At 45.9% G+C, this 12,939-nt stretch overlaps 2 protein-coding genes across 2 annotated transcripts in view; both read right to left on the minus strand.

The window, feature by feature from the left end:
* KIF19 (kinesin family member 19) overlaps positions 1–8,099 on the minus strand; it is a 16,635-nt gene extending 8,536 nt beyond the window's left edge. The window contains 8 exon segments of the mRNA XM_010140099.1: positions 423–475; positions 478–616; positions 1,258–1,302; positions 1,304–1,369; positions 3,582–3,662; positions 5,181–5,225; positions 5,882–6,163; positions 8,037–8,099. Of these exon segments, the coding sequence (XP_010138401.1) occupies positions 423–475; positions 478–616; positions 1,258–1,302; positions 1,304–1,369; positions 3,582–3,662; positions 5,181–5,225; positions 5,882–6,163; positions 8,037–8,099 (774 nt within the window).
* A 526-nt stretch (positions 8,100–8,625) lies between these two features.
* The window catches only part of EIF3B (eukaryotic translation initiation factor 3, subunit B), a gene marked incomplete at its 5' end in the record, with an annotated part of 13,542 nt that continues 9,228 nt past the window's right edge, over positions 8,626–12,939 (minus strand). The window contains 5 exons of the mRNA XM_010140100.1: positions 8,626–9,195; positions 10,305–10,422; positions 10,936–11,044; positions 11,555–11,632; positions 12,133–12,258. Of these exons, the coding sequence (XP_010138402.1) occupies positions 10,319–10,422; positions 10,936–11,044; positions 11,555–11,632; positions 12,133–12,258 (417 nt within the window). The remainder of the gene's footprint in view (positions 9,196–10,304; positions 10,423–10,935; positions 11,045–11,554; positions 11,633–12,132; positions 12,259–12,939) is intronic.

Consider the following 12,939-nt stretch of genomic DNA (forward strand, 5'->3'; position numbering starts at 1 on the left):
CCTGAGTTCCAGCATTTCCTCCTTCCCACAGGAGCCAGCTGCCTTATTTTCCACCCACCAGCATCCCTCTGTTCCACTGGTACCAGCTTTCTCTCTGACAGCTCAGCTGGTTCCTGCCTAACTGGCTTCAGCTTCTCTTCAGATGTGAAATTCACTGCAGCTTTTTCAGACCTGAGAAAAGGCTGCTCCAAAAGCTGGTTTCCATTTCTCCAGTTATACTAATGGGTCTAATGAAAGATATTACCAATATCATCAAGCTTGGTCTTTATTTTCAGGCTGTCTCAGGTACAAACCACTGCTCTAAGGAACAGAGAAACACACAGTGCTGGTCTCCCCAGGGATGAGGATGGGCATGCAGACCCTGCACGGCAGGCTGGGGAATCCAGCCTGCTCTTACCAAAAGCTCCGAGCTCCAGCCCTACCTGTGCTGCTCTCTCCGACCCCGCTAAGTCGATCACGAACAGCTTTCCAATTGCACCTCCTCGCCCCTCGCCTTCCTTTGGCTTTTCTGCAACACTGTCACCTGCAGCACTGTGTGCGCGCGGGAGGACATCTTGTTGGCAGCCATGGGCTCCTGGCTGCGCTGCTTGTTTCCTTTCATTAACAGCTGCATGATCTAAATGATGCAGAAAAGCACGCAGAGATGTGCAGCTCTGCCTGAGCCATGGCTCAGCGTCCGCCGCACCTGAACCCCCCATCCAGGGCACAGTATCGCTCAGGCTAGCAGCAGTTTTGCTGTTGATTTTTCCCAGCTCTCCCCCTTTGGCTCGTGGCCTTGGAAGCGTGACTCTACTAGGTTTGGGGCAGTTTTCCTACACTGGTGTACTCAAGGGGGGTTTGTTATTTCTTCTCGCTCTCCAAACGGTGCATTAACACAAACCAAAGTGCTCTTGTCCTTCCAGGCAAGCAGCATGTACCCTGGGGAAACAGAGCTAGCTGGGGGTTAGCTGGGCAGTTAACCTAGTTTCCACCACTCACATGGCTTCGTGATCAACCCTTTCCACACAATTCGTCACGTTAATCCAGTTGCACCAAGGTCCTGCTACAGAAGGTCCTTCCTACTCAGCACGGCACAGGCAATAGGAGCGTTGGGAAATTTTAATGCACTGATGCATGAAAGCACAAAGCCCCTCCCTTCCCCCTCACTGTGGCCCATAGCCCAAGATACCTCCTGAGCATTTGTTGTGGAGGCTTCTGTAACTCCTGCTATCTGAATGCTAAGCCCCTTTTGGTTAAAAGAAAAAGGAAGGATGTTACCGGGGTTGCTCTATGATCAAAAACCCTGTCAAATACAAATGTTTTTTTCTTGGGATCTGTTAGCTCCCAAGATGTTATCTGGATCTTCACTTGCATCCATCAGGGCCACCCTCTGTTACAAAATAAAGTCAGAAAAAGAACCGTTATGCCTGGGTTTGGTTAACCCAGGGATTTCTTACAGCACTGTCACCATCACCTCCTGGCCAAAGGGACGTTGCACTACAGCTTTGCATGGAAAACGGGCACAATGTGGAGGCCAACAAGATTTGTTTTGTAACTTTTGTCACAACTTATGTAATTTAGAGAACTAGGAGCTGCTGCAAAATGCTTTGAGGGTCCATTGTGCTGCGAAATCGCTGCTGGCATTAGGAAATAGGAGTGGCTACAGGGGCACTACACCCACCAACCCCCGTGGAAGCAGGAGGGGCACAGGATCTCTTACCTCAATTTTCAGCCAAGAAAGAAAATAGTTTATTGGGAGCAAAAGTGCCCAAAGTCATCTTCCAAAGCCTCTCCTGCAGAAGGACTGATAAAAATACCTGCATTGCGCAAGGACAGACATTTCATTCCATTTTTGGCTTTTATTAAGGAAAAACTAAGGTGGGAGAGGAGCTGCAGCAGGTTACAGAACCGGTTCTGTTTCTTCTCAGTCCTTTAGGATCTATTTTAGTACCTAATTATCAGTATACAATTACTGTGGTGAAGGGTATTCTTCTCCTCCACTGAAGGCTCATAAGGAGGTGCTCAAGCCTCAAGGGAAGGGACAGAGAACCCTGTGCCTCCTACTCCAGCTTTCACCCTCTCTCAGGTAAACAGATCGTTAGAGAAGAAATTAGAGCATAGATCAATCCCCGTTTGACCTACAGAATAACCACACTGGTGTGCCAGGCATGGGAGCGAGACAAGGATCCAGGACGAGGACCCAGGGGCGTTCAGGAGATCAGGAAATGACAAAACTGGGTGTTTTTCCTTTGCATTTTCTCCTAAATTCCAAGTCTCTATCGAGTGCCTCTAGTTTTGCTCTGCAAGTTTTCAATTACCAGAATAGCTTTTTAAAATTCTTTAATTTTCACTGGTCCAGCTCAGGCCTTAAACCCTGAAGCAGCAAAAGAACAAACTCCAAAGGGAGCTCCTGGTTTATCCTTGGGGGTGGCATTCGCCTGCAGACAGGGGCTGACGTGTAATCACATGCACATGCAAGTTGTGACAGCTAAGAGCAGAGCTTGGAGAATGAGGTCCACATGTTTCCCTTAGGAATTCTGTCTGTGACGCTTTCAGACCCCCTTCACCGAGTCCTTGTAACATCCAAATTTTGCTTGTGGTGTATCCACGCATCAGAGAGTCCTTCCCTGCCAGCCCAGGGCTCACACCTCCTCCAGCCAGCAGCGCTCCAAAAGCGTACATCACTGCGTACTGCACGGAAGCGTTAAAACATAACAAGACACTAACAGAGCCAGTTTTGAGTTAGGATTAATAAGCAGACAGAAGCAGCTCTAAATGAGTTAGGCTGGGAGTAAAAATAGCAGGGAACATGATGTAAATCCAAATAAACCAAGAAATCTAAGTACTTCAACTGCCCAGTCAATTAATTTGCTTCCATAATTACAGTTATTTGCATTATTAAGAGAAACTCATTCTCATGGATAGAAGTTACTCAGGCTAATGTAATGCACATTTCCTTCCCAGATTTGCATTAGAGAAAATAGATCTCAGGGCAGATGATGCAGGTCTCAATAAGACACATAAAAATAAAGCTGATACCCTTGTGAGGTTAATGGCTGTGCTAAAAAAAAGGGAAAAAAAAGAAAGGATGTTTCACCAATAAGGTGCTAAACAAAAACTGCCTTTGTAAGATAATCCATAAAGAGGAAAGAGAGATCCACGCTCCCTTCACTTCTGAGGGCTGCCATCATCTGAGGGTTGCGTGGAGACAAGATGTATTACAGAATTAGCATGTGCTTGGAAAGGGCTCAGAGCAGCTGAGGCACGACGGAAAATAATGGGATTTACATCAGAAAAGAGGATAGATAACAAGGGCAAAATAAAAATACGCAGGTAGATGTAGTGATGTGGAAAAGGTAAGTGGGGGCCTCCTGCAATCCTGACTCTTGTAAAGAGGAGCAGGAGGAGGAAGATGCACAACTGGAGAAAAGAAGGGCTGTTTGCAGGGGAAGCTGCATCCCCGCTGTGTCACAGCACAGCCGGGAGCTTGCAGGATCAAAAGCGAAGGTTTGCTTGTGAACTAGAAGAGCTTACGGAGTCTGGCGGTGGTCTGTGTGGTACCCAGCAGACTCCCCGCTCCCCAGGCACATCCCCCAGCTCACCTGCTCGCCCGCTCTGCGGGCAGCAAGGGCAGCTCTCTCCTCCACCTCTGCGTCGTTGATGGGACAGATGCGAAGGGCCACCTGCGCACACAGCACACGTGCTGCAGACTTAGAGGGCTCAGCTCTGCAAACACCAGCCAGCTCGACAGCTTGTCACTGCAGCTCTTCCGCTGATCAATCTGAAAACCTTAAGCTTAGGGCCTGGAGACTTCAAGGAAGTTTATGAAGTTTAAAGCAGTTAATTCTCCCATTACGTGCACTTTTATCTTGACAAATTCTTCCTCCCTCTTCCCCCATTTCTGTCTCTGAACACAGCAAGGCTCCAACTGATTGACAGAGAAGGCGGCAGAATGAACTCAGCTGCACCATTGCTGCTGCCAGCAGGAACCTTCAGAGATGTGGGACCGTGGTACCAGCAGCCAGAGAGCTGAGTATGCTTCGGATCCCCTGGAGTTCCCAAAACACTGATTAAAGCTACCCCGACAAAGAAAGGGAATTGTGTTTCACCAAGTGCCCGTTCTGTCTAATCCCAGGCAACAATCGTTCGGAGCCTGTCCAGCCAGATCAGGCAACCCCTGCAGGTCCTGCGGGGTTCCTCAGAAGCTGGAATTCACTGGAGCAGCTATCAAGTAGCAATTAACCACCAGTGCCTTGTGCCACAGCTCAATCAGAAATACTGATTCCCCTTTGCAACATGGACAATAACGTGACTTGGAGATTTAAAACACAACAGCATGTCCTTGTCAGTACCAGTAACGTACACGAGCACATATACTGCAGCCTGTTTGATCTATAGGTGAAGCAATAGCATTTCATGTGTCAGTCCTGGGATGAATTGGGCCCCCTGAAGCTGGAGTCCTGCTCTGGCCCCAACTTGCTGCAGCTGTGGGTGAGTTGCACAATCCCAGATCCCCAAGCTGTGCACCCTGTGGAGAGTCTCCAGAGAAGACCACCAAAGTCAAAATCCCATTTAAAAGCTGCCCTTGGTGCTTCAGCTAATAACAGAGACTTAAAAATTCTATTTTCATCCTCCCAGAGTTGTTTTCCTTTTCATGAAATACAGCAGCACCCCCTCAGCAGCTCCTGACAGGAGAGCTGATGCTGATAAAACACTGCGTAACGCACAGAAATGAGGCCTCATCAGGAGGGGGTGCGATTATTGAAACATACGGCCCCACTAGTCACAAGCAACTAGTTTCTATAGGAACCAGATTTATTTCCACAATAACAAGTCAAGCTACCTGTCAATTTAATGAGGGTTTCATGATCAACTTCCAGTCTTGAGCACTGTAGTAGACATTTATGAGTAGTTCCAGCAACAGCGAAGGAACATTTCTTCACTGTGAATATCTCGGAGTATAATGTGAGCTCCTTGGCTTTGGATGGCTTTTAATATTCCTAAGAATGCAACAATTAAGTTCACTTCATCATCTCCCTAAACACATCTGAGTGACGCTGTTACGAACATCTCATTCCAATGGGCTGATCTCGTCTTAAAAGCATCTGAAAATATAATCTGAAAATACGATCTTGGGATCATGATCCCAAGTCCAACAGGAGGAGCAGGGGATAGTGCAATTCTCTCTTGGACAGCCTTACCTTGGAAATGGGCCGGTTAATCCCGTCTGTCGGTAGACCTGGCCACTGAGGGTAAGAAAACAAACCCAAATAAGCACCAAGTACCGAGGCTGGATTGTTTTCTTTTTTGCATTAGAGAGGAATGTCAAGTATTCTAGATATTATTGACTTCATTTTAAGCTATTCCACTTTGAGCAGTGGTTTCTGTGTGTTTCTCTGTCTGCCTCAGTCATGTTTCAACACAACGTGGGGGCAATGCAGGAGTTTTAACAGAGCCACGAGGGTGAAGGTTCAAACTTGGGAATGGGTTACATTTTCAAAGCACTCTTGCTCCGACACAGACATGCCAAGGCCCTGGAGCGAGGATACTACCTCAGACAGGACCATAATCCCAGCTGCTCATTATGAGTCTGTCCCTCAAACAGATCCCAGAGACAGGCACAGTGAAAACCGCTGTTCAAGGAGGACAAACCACTATCACCGGCCAGGTGATCCAGCCTCACCTCCCCAACTAGACACTTTTCTCCTCTGCAGGATACTTATGCCCAATTTAAATCATGCAGAGCTTGGCAGAGAGCACAAGTCTGGGTTTTTCCTCTGTCTGGGCCACAGAGGCCAGGAACACTAGAAGACAGCAGGCAAACGATAGGAAGGATGCCAGGGCTGGGTACAACCCAGCTGCTCCTCCCATCCCATGTCCTCTCCTAAGCAAGTAGACTCACCATAAGCTGCTGCTGCTCCTTCCTGGCTGAGCTGCGAGATGATGCCAGCTCAGGGCTGGGTGATTTGCCTGGGGCGGGGCACAGCGAGCTGGAGCCCTTCAGGAGGCTGTACAGGCAGGAGACTGACTGGTTCCAAAGCGGCAGCAGCAGAAGGAAGAGAGGCAACACCCGTGCTCCCCAGGTGGGAGATGGCTGCAGGGACAGCAGGAGGCTGTCGGGAGCCTGAAATCCTGAACCCCAGGGCAGGAAGGTGCTGGAGAAAGCAGTGTGCCACCACTGCGCCTAAAATGGGTCAGGGTAAGGACCCACCTGCAAGCCCAAATTAGTTATGTGCAAATCCAGCTGCACACACCCTTGGTGAGCAGCCAGACTTCATCTGCTGCCCTCTAGGATGCCGGACTTCTCTCTCCCTTGGGATCAAACACACAGCACAACCAGGCACCAGTGCCCAACACTCCACCACAAGCAGAGCAAGAAGCACCCTGGGCACCCCCAGTGTTGTACAAGAACAGACAACAGCCATCGAGACAGCCATGAAACACTTCGCTATGTCCCCAAGCTAAGTACAAATTCCCATTGTATCGTCACGCCACACACAGTGCCATTTCATGACTCCTACATCCAATTTAGTGTCAGCCCATTGATTACAAACTATTAAAAAAACCCCACACAAGATCATCTTTTGTCTTCGTTATTTATTGACAGTAAATGAGTCAAAGCTCATAAAAGTTACAGTAAGGCTTTATTAAAAAATATTAGAATTTAAGAAATTAAAACTTAGAGCAACTGAACAAAAGTTGCTCTGTGAAGTTCGCATTAAGGACTGTAGATGGTTAGTTAAAAGGTCATGAGAATGTTTGGCTTTTTACAAATTCAGACCAAAGACTGAAAGTGAAGACTAGCCCAGGGATATACGAATTGCTCCAGTTAATCCAGCTATTTAGGAACAATCATTAAAAGTACTTAGGACAATACTTGAACAAACACAATGACAGATTATTATCCCACTAGATGCTTATGGTTTGTTTCCTTTTCTGTCCCTCCCCCTGCACCCAAATCCTGGAGTCCTGAAGGCAGCATTCCGTGGAGGTACAACTGCTGCTGGAAGCCTTTCTCCCCACCCATTCATTTCTCTACATGATACCACCAAATCTGCCTGGTTTGACCATCCTTCAGAAGCCTTCTAAGGGCCACAGGCTGAAAAGAGCAGCACAGAGTACTGGAAGCTACACACCAATGCGATCCAACGAGACCCTTCCTCCCCACTACAGCTCCTTGTGGTACTCCGAGACAGGCCAAATAGACCAGTTCTACCCATAAAGCAATTGCAGCAGCACAAAATTTGCAAAAAAACAAGTTGAGGTAAGAAACACTACAGGTAAGATGCAGTAACTGAAGGGAGCAGTGTCGGAAGTGCCAGCATCACAGATGAGAAGAGGCCTTAACTGCTGGTCAGGACATCACATCAGCTTCCAACGCTCCTACAGGAGTGTCATGTTTTGGGTGAGTTTTTTCCTTTGCTTTTTGTTTTGTTTTTTGCTCACTGATGATCCACTTCAGAGAAGCATCCTTGAAGAAAACTCTATTCATTTAACACTGGCATTACAGTTCCTTACTTTGAAAACGGCCAGGACTAAAACACAGCAACCTATTAAAACGATTCCTGCTTTGGAAGTTCAAGGCCTTACTGGAGAACGTTGACGTGCTAGAAGTTCTTCTGCACTGTTTGTTGTACTAGAAAGTAACTATTTTTTTCCCCAGTTGAAAGATGAGCTTGGTAAATATCGTGGCTAAAACTTCGACTGTCTTTATGTTTGTATATAAGGATTATGAATGGGCAAGTGCAAAAACTTGGAAACTAATAAAAGTTTCTGGAAAAAAAATAACCCTACCCACTGTTTTAAGAGTGAACTATTGAAACCAAATCAACACCATCATTAAGGAACAATTATTTGTAAGAGTCTTCCCAGAGAAGAGAACATGGGAGTTAACTGAGGGGCTTGTGCATTTGCTATCATGGGAAGCTCACCTGAGGACAAAGAAAAGCGAGCGCTAAAACATCACTGTCCCTTGGTTGCCTTCAGCAGAGTGGGGCTACCCACTGCCCAAAGGGCACTTGCTGGTTTCCAGTTCCAATCTGTCAGCCCAGGGTTACCCAGAGCCAGGCAAGTGGCCTCCCATGAGCAACTGCACTGGAGAGCCGAGGAGACAGCGCCATCTTCACTCTCCTCTGCTCCTCAAAGGGCAGGCAGCAGCCTGTTCTCTCTCACTGCTTGGACAGTGTCCAGAAACGATAACACTTCTGCTCATAAAGACAACTACAAAGAAGCTGCTCCGCCACCTTTAAGTACACTTTAACCTCTGAGCACAGAGGGCTTTAAAAATGAAACTATTAACAGGGAGCGTAAGGCATGTGCACCCAGAGCACCTGTCTGAAAGCTGGTAAAACAGACCAATCCAGTCATTCCTGAGGCCAGAACAGTTTGCAATTGGTTTAAGACATCCCCATTTTCTAGTCACTCCACTAAAGCGAACAGGCCAACCTGCCAGATTTATGAGCCGTATCACCCCTGTAAAAAAACGACCAACCAACCACAACACAACCAGGAGAGCCGCAAGGAACAGGCTAAAGAAACAAAGCAAAGGAACCAAACAGACAATACAGGAAACATTCTCGTTGCTGTGGGTGTGTGTGACTTTGATAACTGAGGGAAAGATTCCTCACAAACCACACATAGCCAGCCTGGTTTTAGTACAGGTCTGCTTTTATTTCCATATTCAGCTCTTCGAGGGAGACATCCTTTCACAATCTGAAAGGAGGAGGATATAGCCCACTGTAGTGCTGCTTCAGCACACTAAAACACATCATACGAAAATTGATTCTGTTGATCTTTCCCCAAACAAAATGAACAGCTGTCCATGCACTCCGGACACAGAAAGAGTCCTGAAACAGAAACATCGTGCGTGTGTGTAAGACAGAGGTGCGCTGATGAATCTCACCTCACCGGCAATAATCAAAAATTGCCAGTAGGTAAGTACTGCACGGGAGTCAGGAAGTAAATACTGGTAGTAGTGGATTTAAAAAGAAAAAATTCAAACCCTAAAAAAAAAAAAAATACAAATTTAAAAGCAGTGCCTTCCCAGTATCTCACTGCAGCAGGCAGCAAGACTTAAAGGCACTACAATGCGTCAGAATGGAGAAAATCTGGTGCATCCACCCCTCCAGAGTGTAAGAATATGGATTAAAAACTCCAAAGTTGATGTAAGCTTTCTGAAAACGAACAAACTTCTTTTCAGCACAAGATATGGTGGTGCTGCAGAAAAGGAAAGAGAGGCGAGTTAGTTCTTGTGCTCTTTACAGAAACAGCTCAACCCCACCATGGACACCGGCTGGTGAAAGGCTACACAAGCACGTCTCACCAGTTCCTAAAGAGAGGTTTAAACCCATACGCTAAGCGGTTTCTCTCCCACTTCCCTCCATAAAATGATCTCCCGTGTCTGGGACACGGATAAGCCAGATTCAAATACACTCAAAGGCACCAAGGCTACTCATTCCTCTATAGCTCCAAACTGCTCGGATTTCACTCCTTAGACATCTGGAGGCTGAAGAGCCGTAGGGTGACTGACAGCTGCAGAAGGGTGCATCCTGTCTCCCTCTCCTCTTCCTTAAGCGAGGCTCTGAGCAGTACAGAGCAGGAACCCATTCCAGGTTGTAAGTCCTAGGTGAGCGCCCTCACTATCAAAGTATCTTCTCCCTCCTCAAAACAGGAATGTCAAGGTCTCTAAAGGACATTTCCTATCATGGGGCTGAAAGTAGCATCTATTGTCAGCATACGAATATATAATACGAATTCACGAAAGGGAACTGGGAAAGGCACTAGATTAAATAAAAGATGTCAGCAACACGCAGTGACAGACAGTACATAAGAACCTGCTACTACCCGAATTCTACCTGACATTTCTCAAAAATAATAGCACAGTTCATGCAGATATTTAAACATCTACTTAAGTTTTATGAGCCCACAGTCAACTTGCTGATAATCTTTAGTACAGTGTTTAAACTCCATCCAGACTGGAACTAACATGCGATTCTTCCAAACAGCAAAATTTCTGTCATCCTAACTACAACTCCTCCTACTGACAGAGCTCAGGGTCTGCAATACACCGCGTTTGGAAGTGGACCCTCACTCTGTTGGGGGCTTGACCACTCTGACAAGACAGGACATCTGCTCAGTACAGCCATAAATCGACCATCTGAGATGACCCTTTAAAAAAGCTTTTGCCCCCTCTAGCCACAGAAAAAACATAAACCAACTCACAGAACACCACGTTCACCCATGCAACAGATGCAACTTCCTCAAGCAAATGGTTATAGCAATAGCTGACAGAAGACGTTTCTCTCCAGAGAGGAGTGCTATCTTACCACAGTTTTAGTAATTACTCTGGTTCTGCAAGGGTAATAATTTCTTCATTGATAAAAAATTCAACAGTCTCCTCCTCCCAGTCATCGACATTGCTGTCCAGCTCATCTGTGTCCACCCCTGGAACACAGAAAACACAAACAGTGAATCCACTGAACAAGGCGGCAAAGGAAACATTTGATGCTCTTGGCAGAAACAGTTCTCAAATCAGCAGAAGAGGTGTTTGGTGCTTTAAATCGTAACAAGTACATGCTAAATCCATTAAATGACAACCAAGGCATTACTGTCTCCCACCCCAGGGCTTCTGTGAACTTTCTGGTTAAATGCAATAGCCAAAACTCTTCACACTTTTATCCCAAGGTGAAGCCAATGCCTGCCGTGAAGCATAGAGGTGAGGTAAAACACAGGTAGCAAAATCTGGCAGCCAGCAGTACCGAGCTTTTTTCCCCATTAAAAAAGAAAAAACCCACAAACACTGTTGTAATTCAGAGTAAGAAGTATAGGTAACCTTCAGAGAACAAGGGACTAGCTTTGGCAGGAAAGGGAGGGAGCCAAGTGGGTGAATCCCCAGAACGGGTAGTTATTTGGTAAGAAGCAGCAGTCATCTAGCAGCAAGCAGAACATGCGGCTTACCTCCTCGGAGCTCTAATCGCTCGTTCCTCTGCTCCATGTACAACTCTTGTGCCATCTTGCGGTACTTCCTGAACTCCTCCATCATTGTACGTCTCCTTTCGACTAGCTCCTACAGAGGCAGGAACAGGTCGTTAAACCTCCCCAACAAACCAAACCCACATGCAATGCATTTGTTAGCAAGCTGAACTTTTTTTTCCCCACGAACATACTTTCCACTGACTTAAAAGAAAATAGATCTTTCTCTTATGTAGTTAAAAAGCTGGTTTGGCGAGGTTTTTTTTTTTTTTTTTTTTTTTTTTTTTTTTTTTTTTTTTTTTTTTACTTTAAAGAGCTTTTCTTAATTTAAAGACTGGCTCATGCAGCCACTCACTACAAAGCCACAATTTTACCATGTTTCCTTAATGAGGAAACACCAGTGCCTCTCCGGATTCCTTACTGTTTAACCTGACAGTTTAGTAGCACCCATCTGAACTACATACAGGAGCTAACTCTAACCATCTGGAGTCAAATGAACAGATATCAGTTATTTCATTTATAACAGACATGTCCCCATTACCAAATAACTAAGGACAGGTTACAAGAGTTTCATCTACATTATTATATTCCAAATGTGTCTTGCCTTTGAAGCTTTGGACTGGCTCAGGCGATCCTTCTGCTCAAATATTTTGGAGTATTTCTTCAGGTCCTTCTTAATTTGCTGTAAAACAGGAAAGTTTGTTTCAACTAGGATAACAGACCAGCAATCACAACCGTAATATTCCGTAAGAACTCCTTCAGCAGGCCTAGGCAGGTAGGCTACGCGTGCTTTAAAAACATCTCTTCTAAACAAAGTTACAGTGAAGGGAAATAGTATGTTCTTCCTGGGTTACAGATCCTGTAAATGCTTCTGCACACATGCAGTTAGTGAAGGTTGCACAGCTAAATTCAGGTTTGTTATTCTTTATACCCTTTCACCGTATCCTAACTGTAAGAACAACTAGTGACCATTTCTATTCTGATCTGAAAGAACTGCTAATATTTACAGTCAGTCCCAGAAGTGAGGTCCCTCTACAACAATTTATGGTTTTCACAAATTCAGGACGAAAGGCAGTTGTGTAACTCTACCAGCTCAAGCCTCATCTTCAAGAGGAGGGAGTAAACCAAGTATTCTCACACACCAAACCCACGTTAGCAGAAAGAGCCAGTGGAATACCCTACCTTTATCTGATCCTCACTGAGTAAGGTGGCTGGTCGTGGTCTCCAGAGAAGCTGACAGAACCTGTCTTTATTGTTTTTCTGAAGCAGACGGCCTTGGAAGGTCCATAACCAATATGCATTGTCCACCTGGAAGAGCAGTGCACCACCTCAATCAAGATAAGCTGTTACTTAACACTGTAGTCCTCACTGTATCTTTAAGGGTCTTTTTTATAAAATCAGCACCATCAGTCAACAGAACCAGGGTGTTTTTTTTGTTAGCTCCTTCCTCGCACAAGTCAAATTCCTCAGCAAAGTATTGTTCCACAGAAGCTTTGCAAGAATTTACCTCCTGGAGCATCCAACAGTTTGAAACTAAGCCAGCCCTTCTATCATATTCTTACGTCTCAGATCCTACATTAGCTCAGGACAGGATGACAGTGCGGTGGCTGCAATCATGCAAAAGTAATGACAGGAGCAATAAATCCTGCTGTCTGGTGTGACCACAAGGAGATCCAGCAGCAAACCGCTAAGGACATACTGAAAATTCAGAAAAAGGACACTCTGTTTAGATTCACGAGCTGCCCTTCCTGAACTCAATTCTGGACAACCCATGAAGCTAAAGGCCCAAATAAATACTGATATGCATGTATTAACTTGCAAAACTACGGTGCACGTTTTAAGTCGTATGGACCCCTGTCACCGGTCATTTCTGCTTCCTAAGCAAGAGCCCTTTCCAGTACCTCTGTAAGTTAAAAAAAAAAAGGGGGGGGGGGGGGGCGGGGCAAAAAAAGGGATTAGTAACCTGGAGGTCCCACAAAGAAAGGCGGG

The sequence above is a fragment of the Buceros rhinoceros genome, unplaced genomic scaffold (genome assembly GCF_000710305.1).
Source record: "Buceros rhinoceros silvestris isolate BGI_N320 unplaced genomic scaffold, ASM71030v1 scaffold5627, whole genome shotgun sequence".
In the NCBI taxonomy this organism is placed as follows: domain Eukaryota; kingdom Metazoa; phylum Chordata; class Aves; order Bucerotiformes; family Bucerotidae; genus Buceros; species Buceros rhinoceros.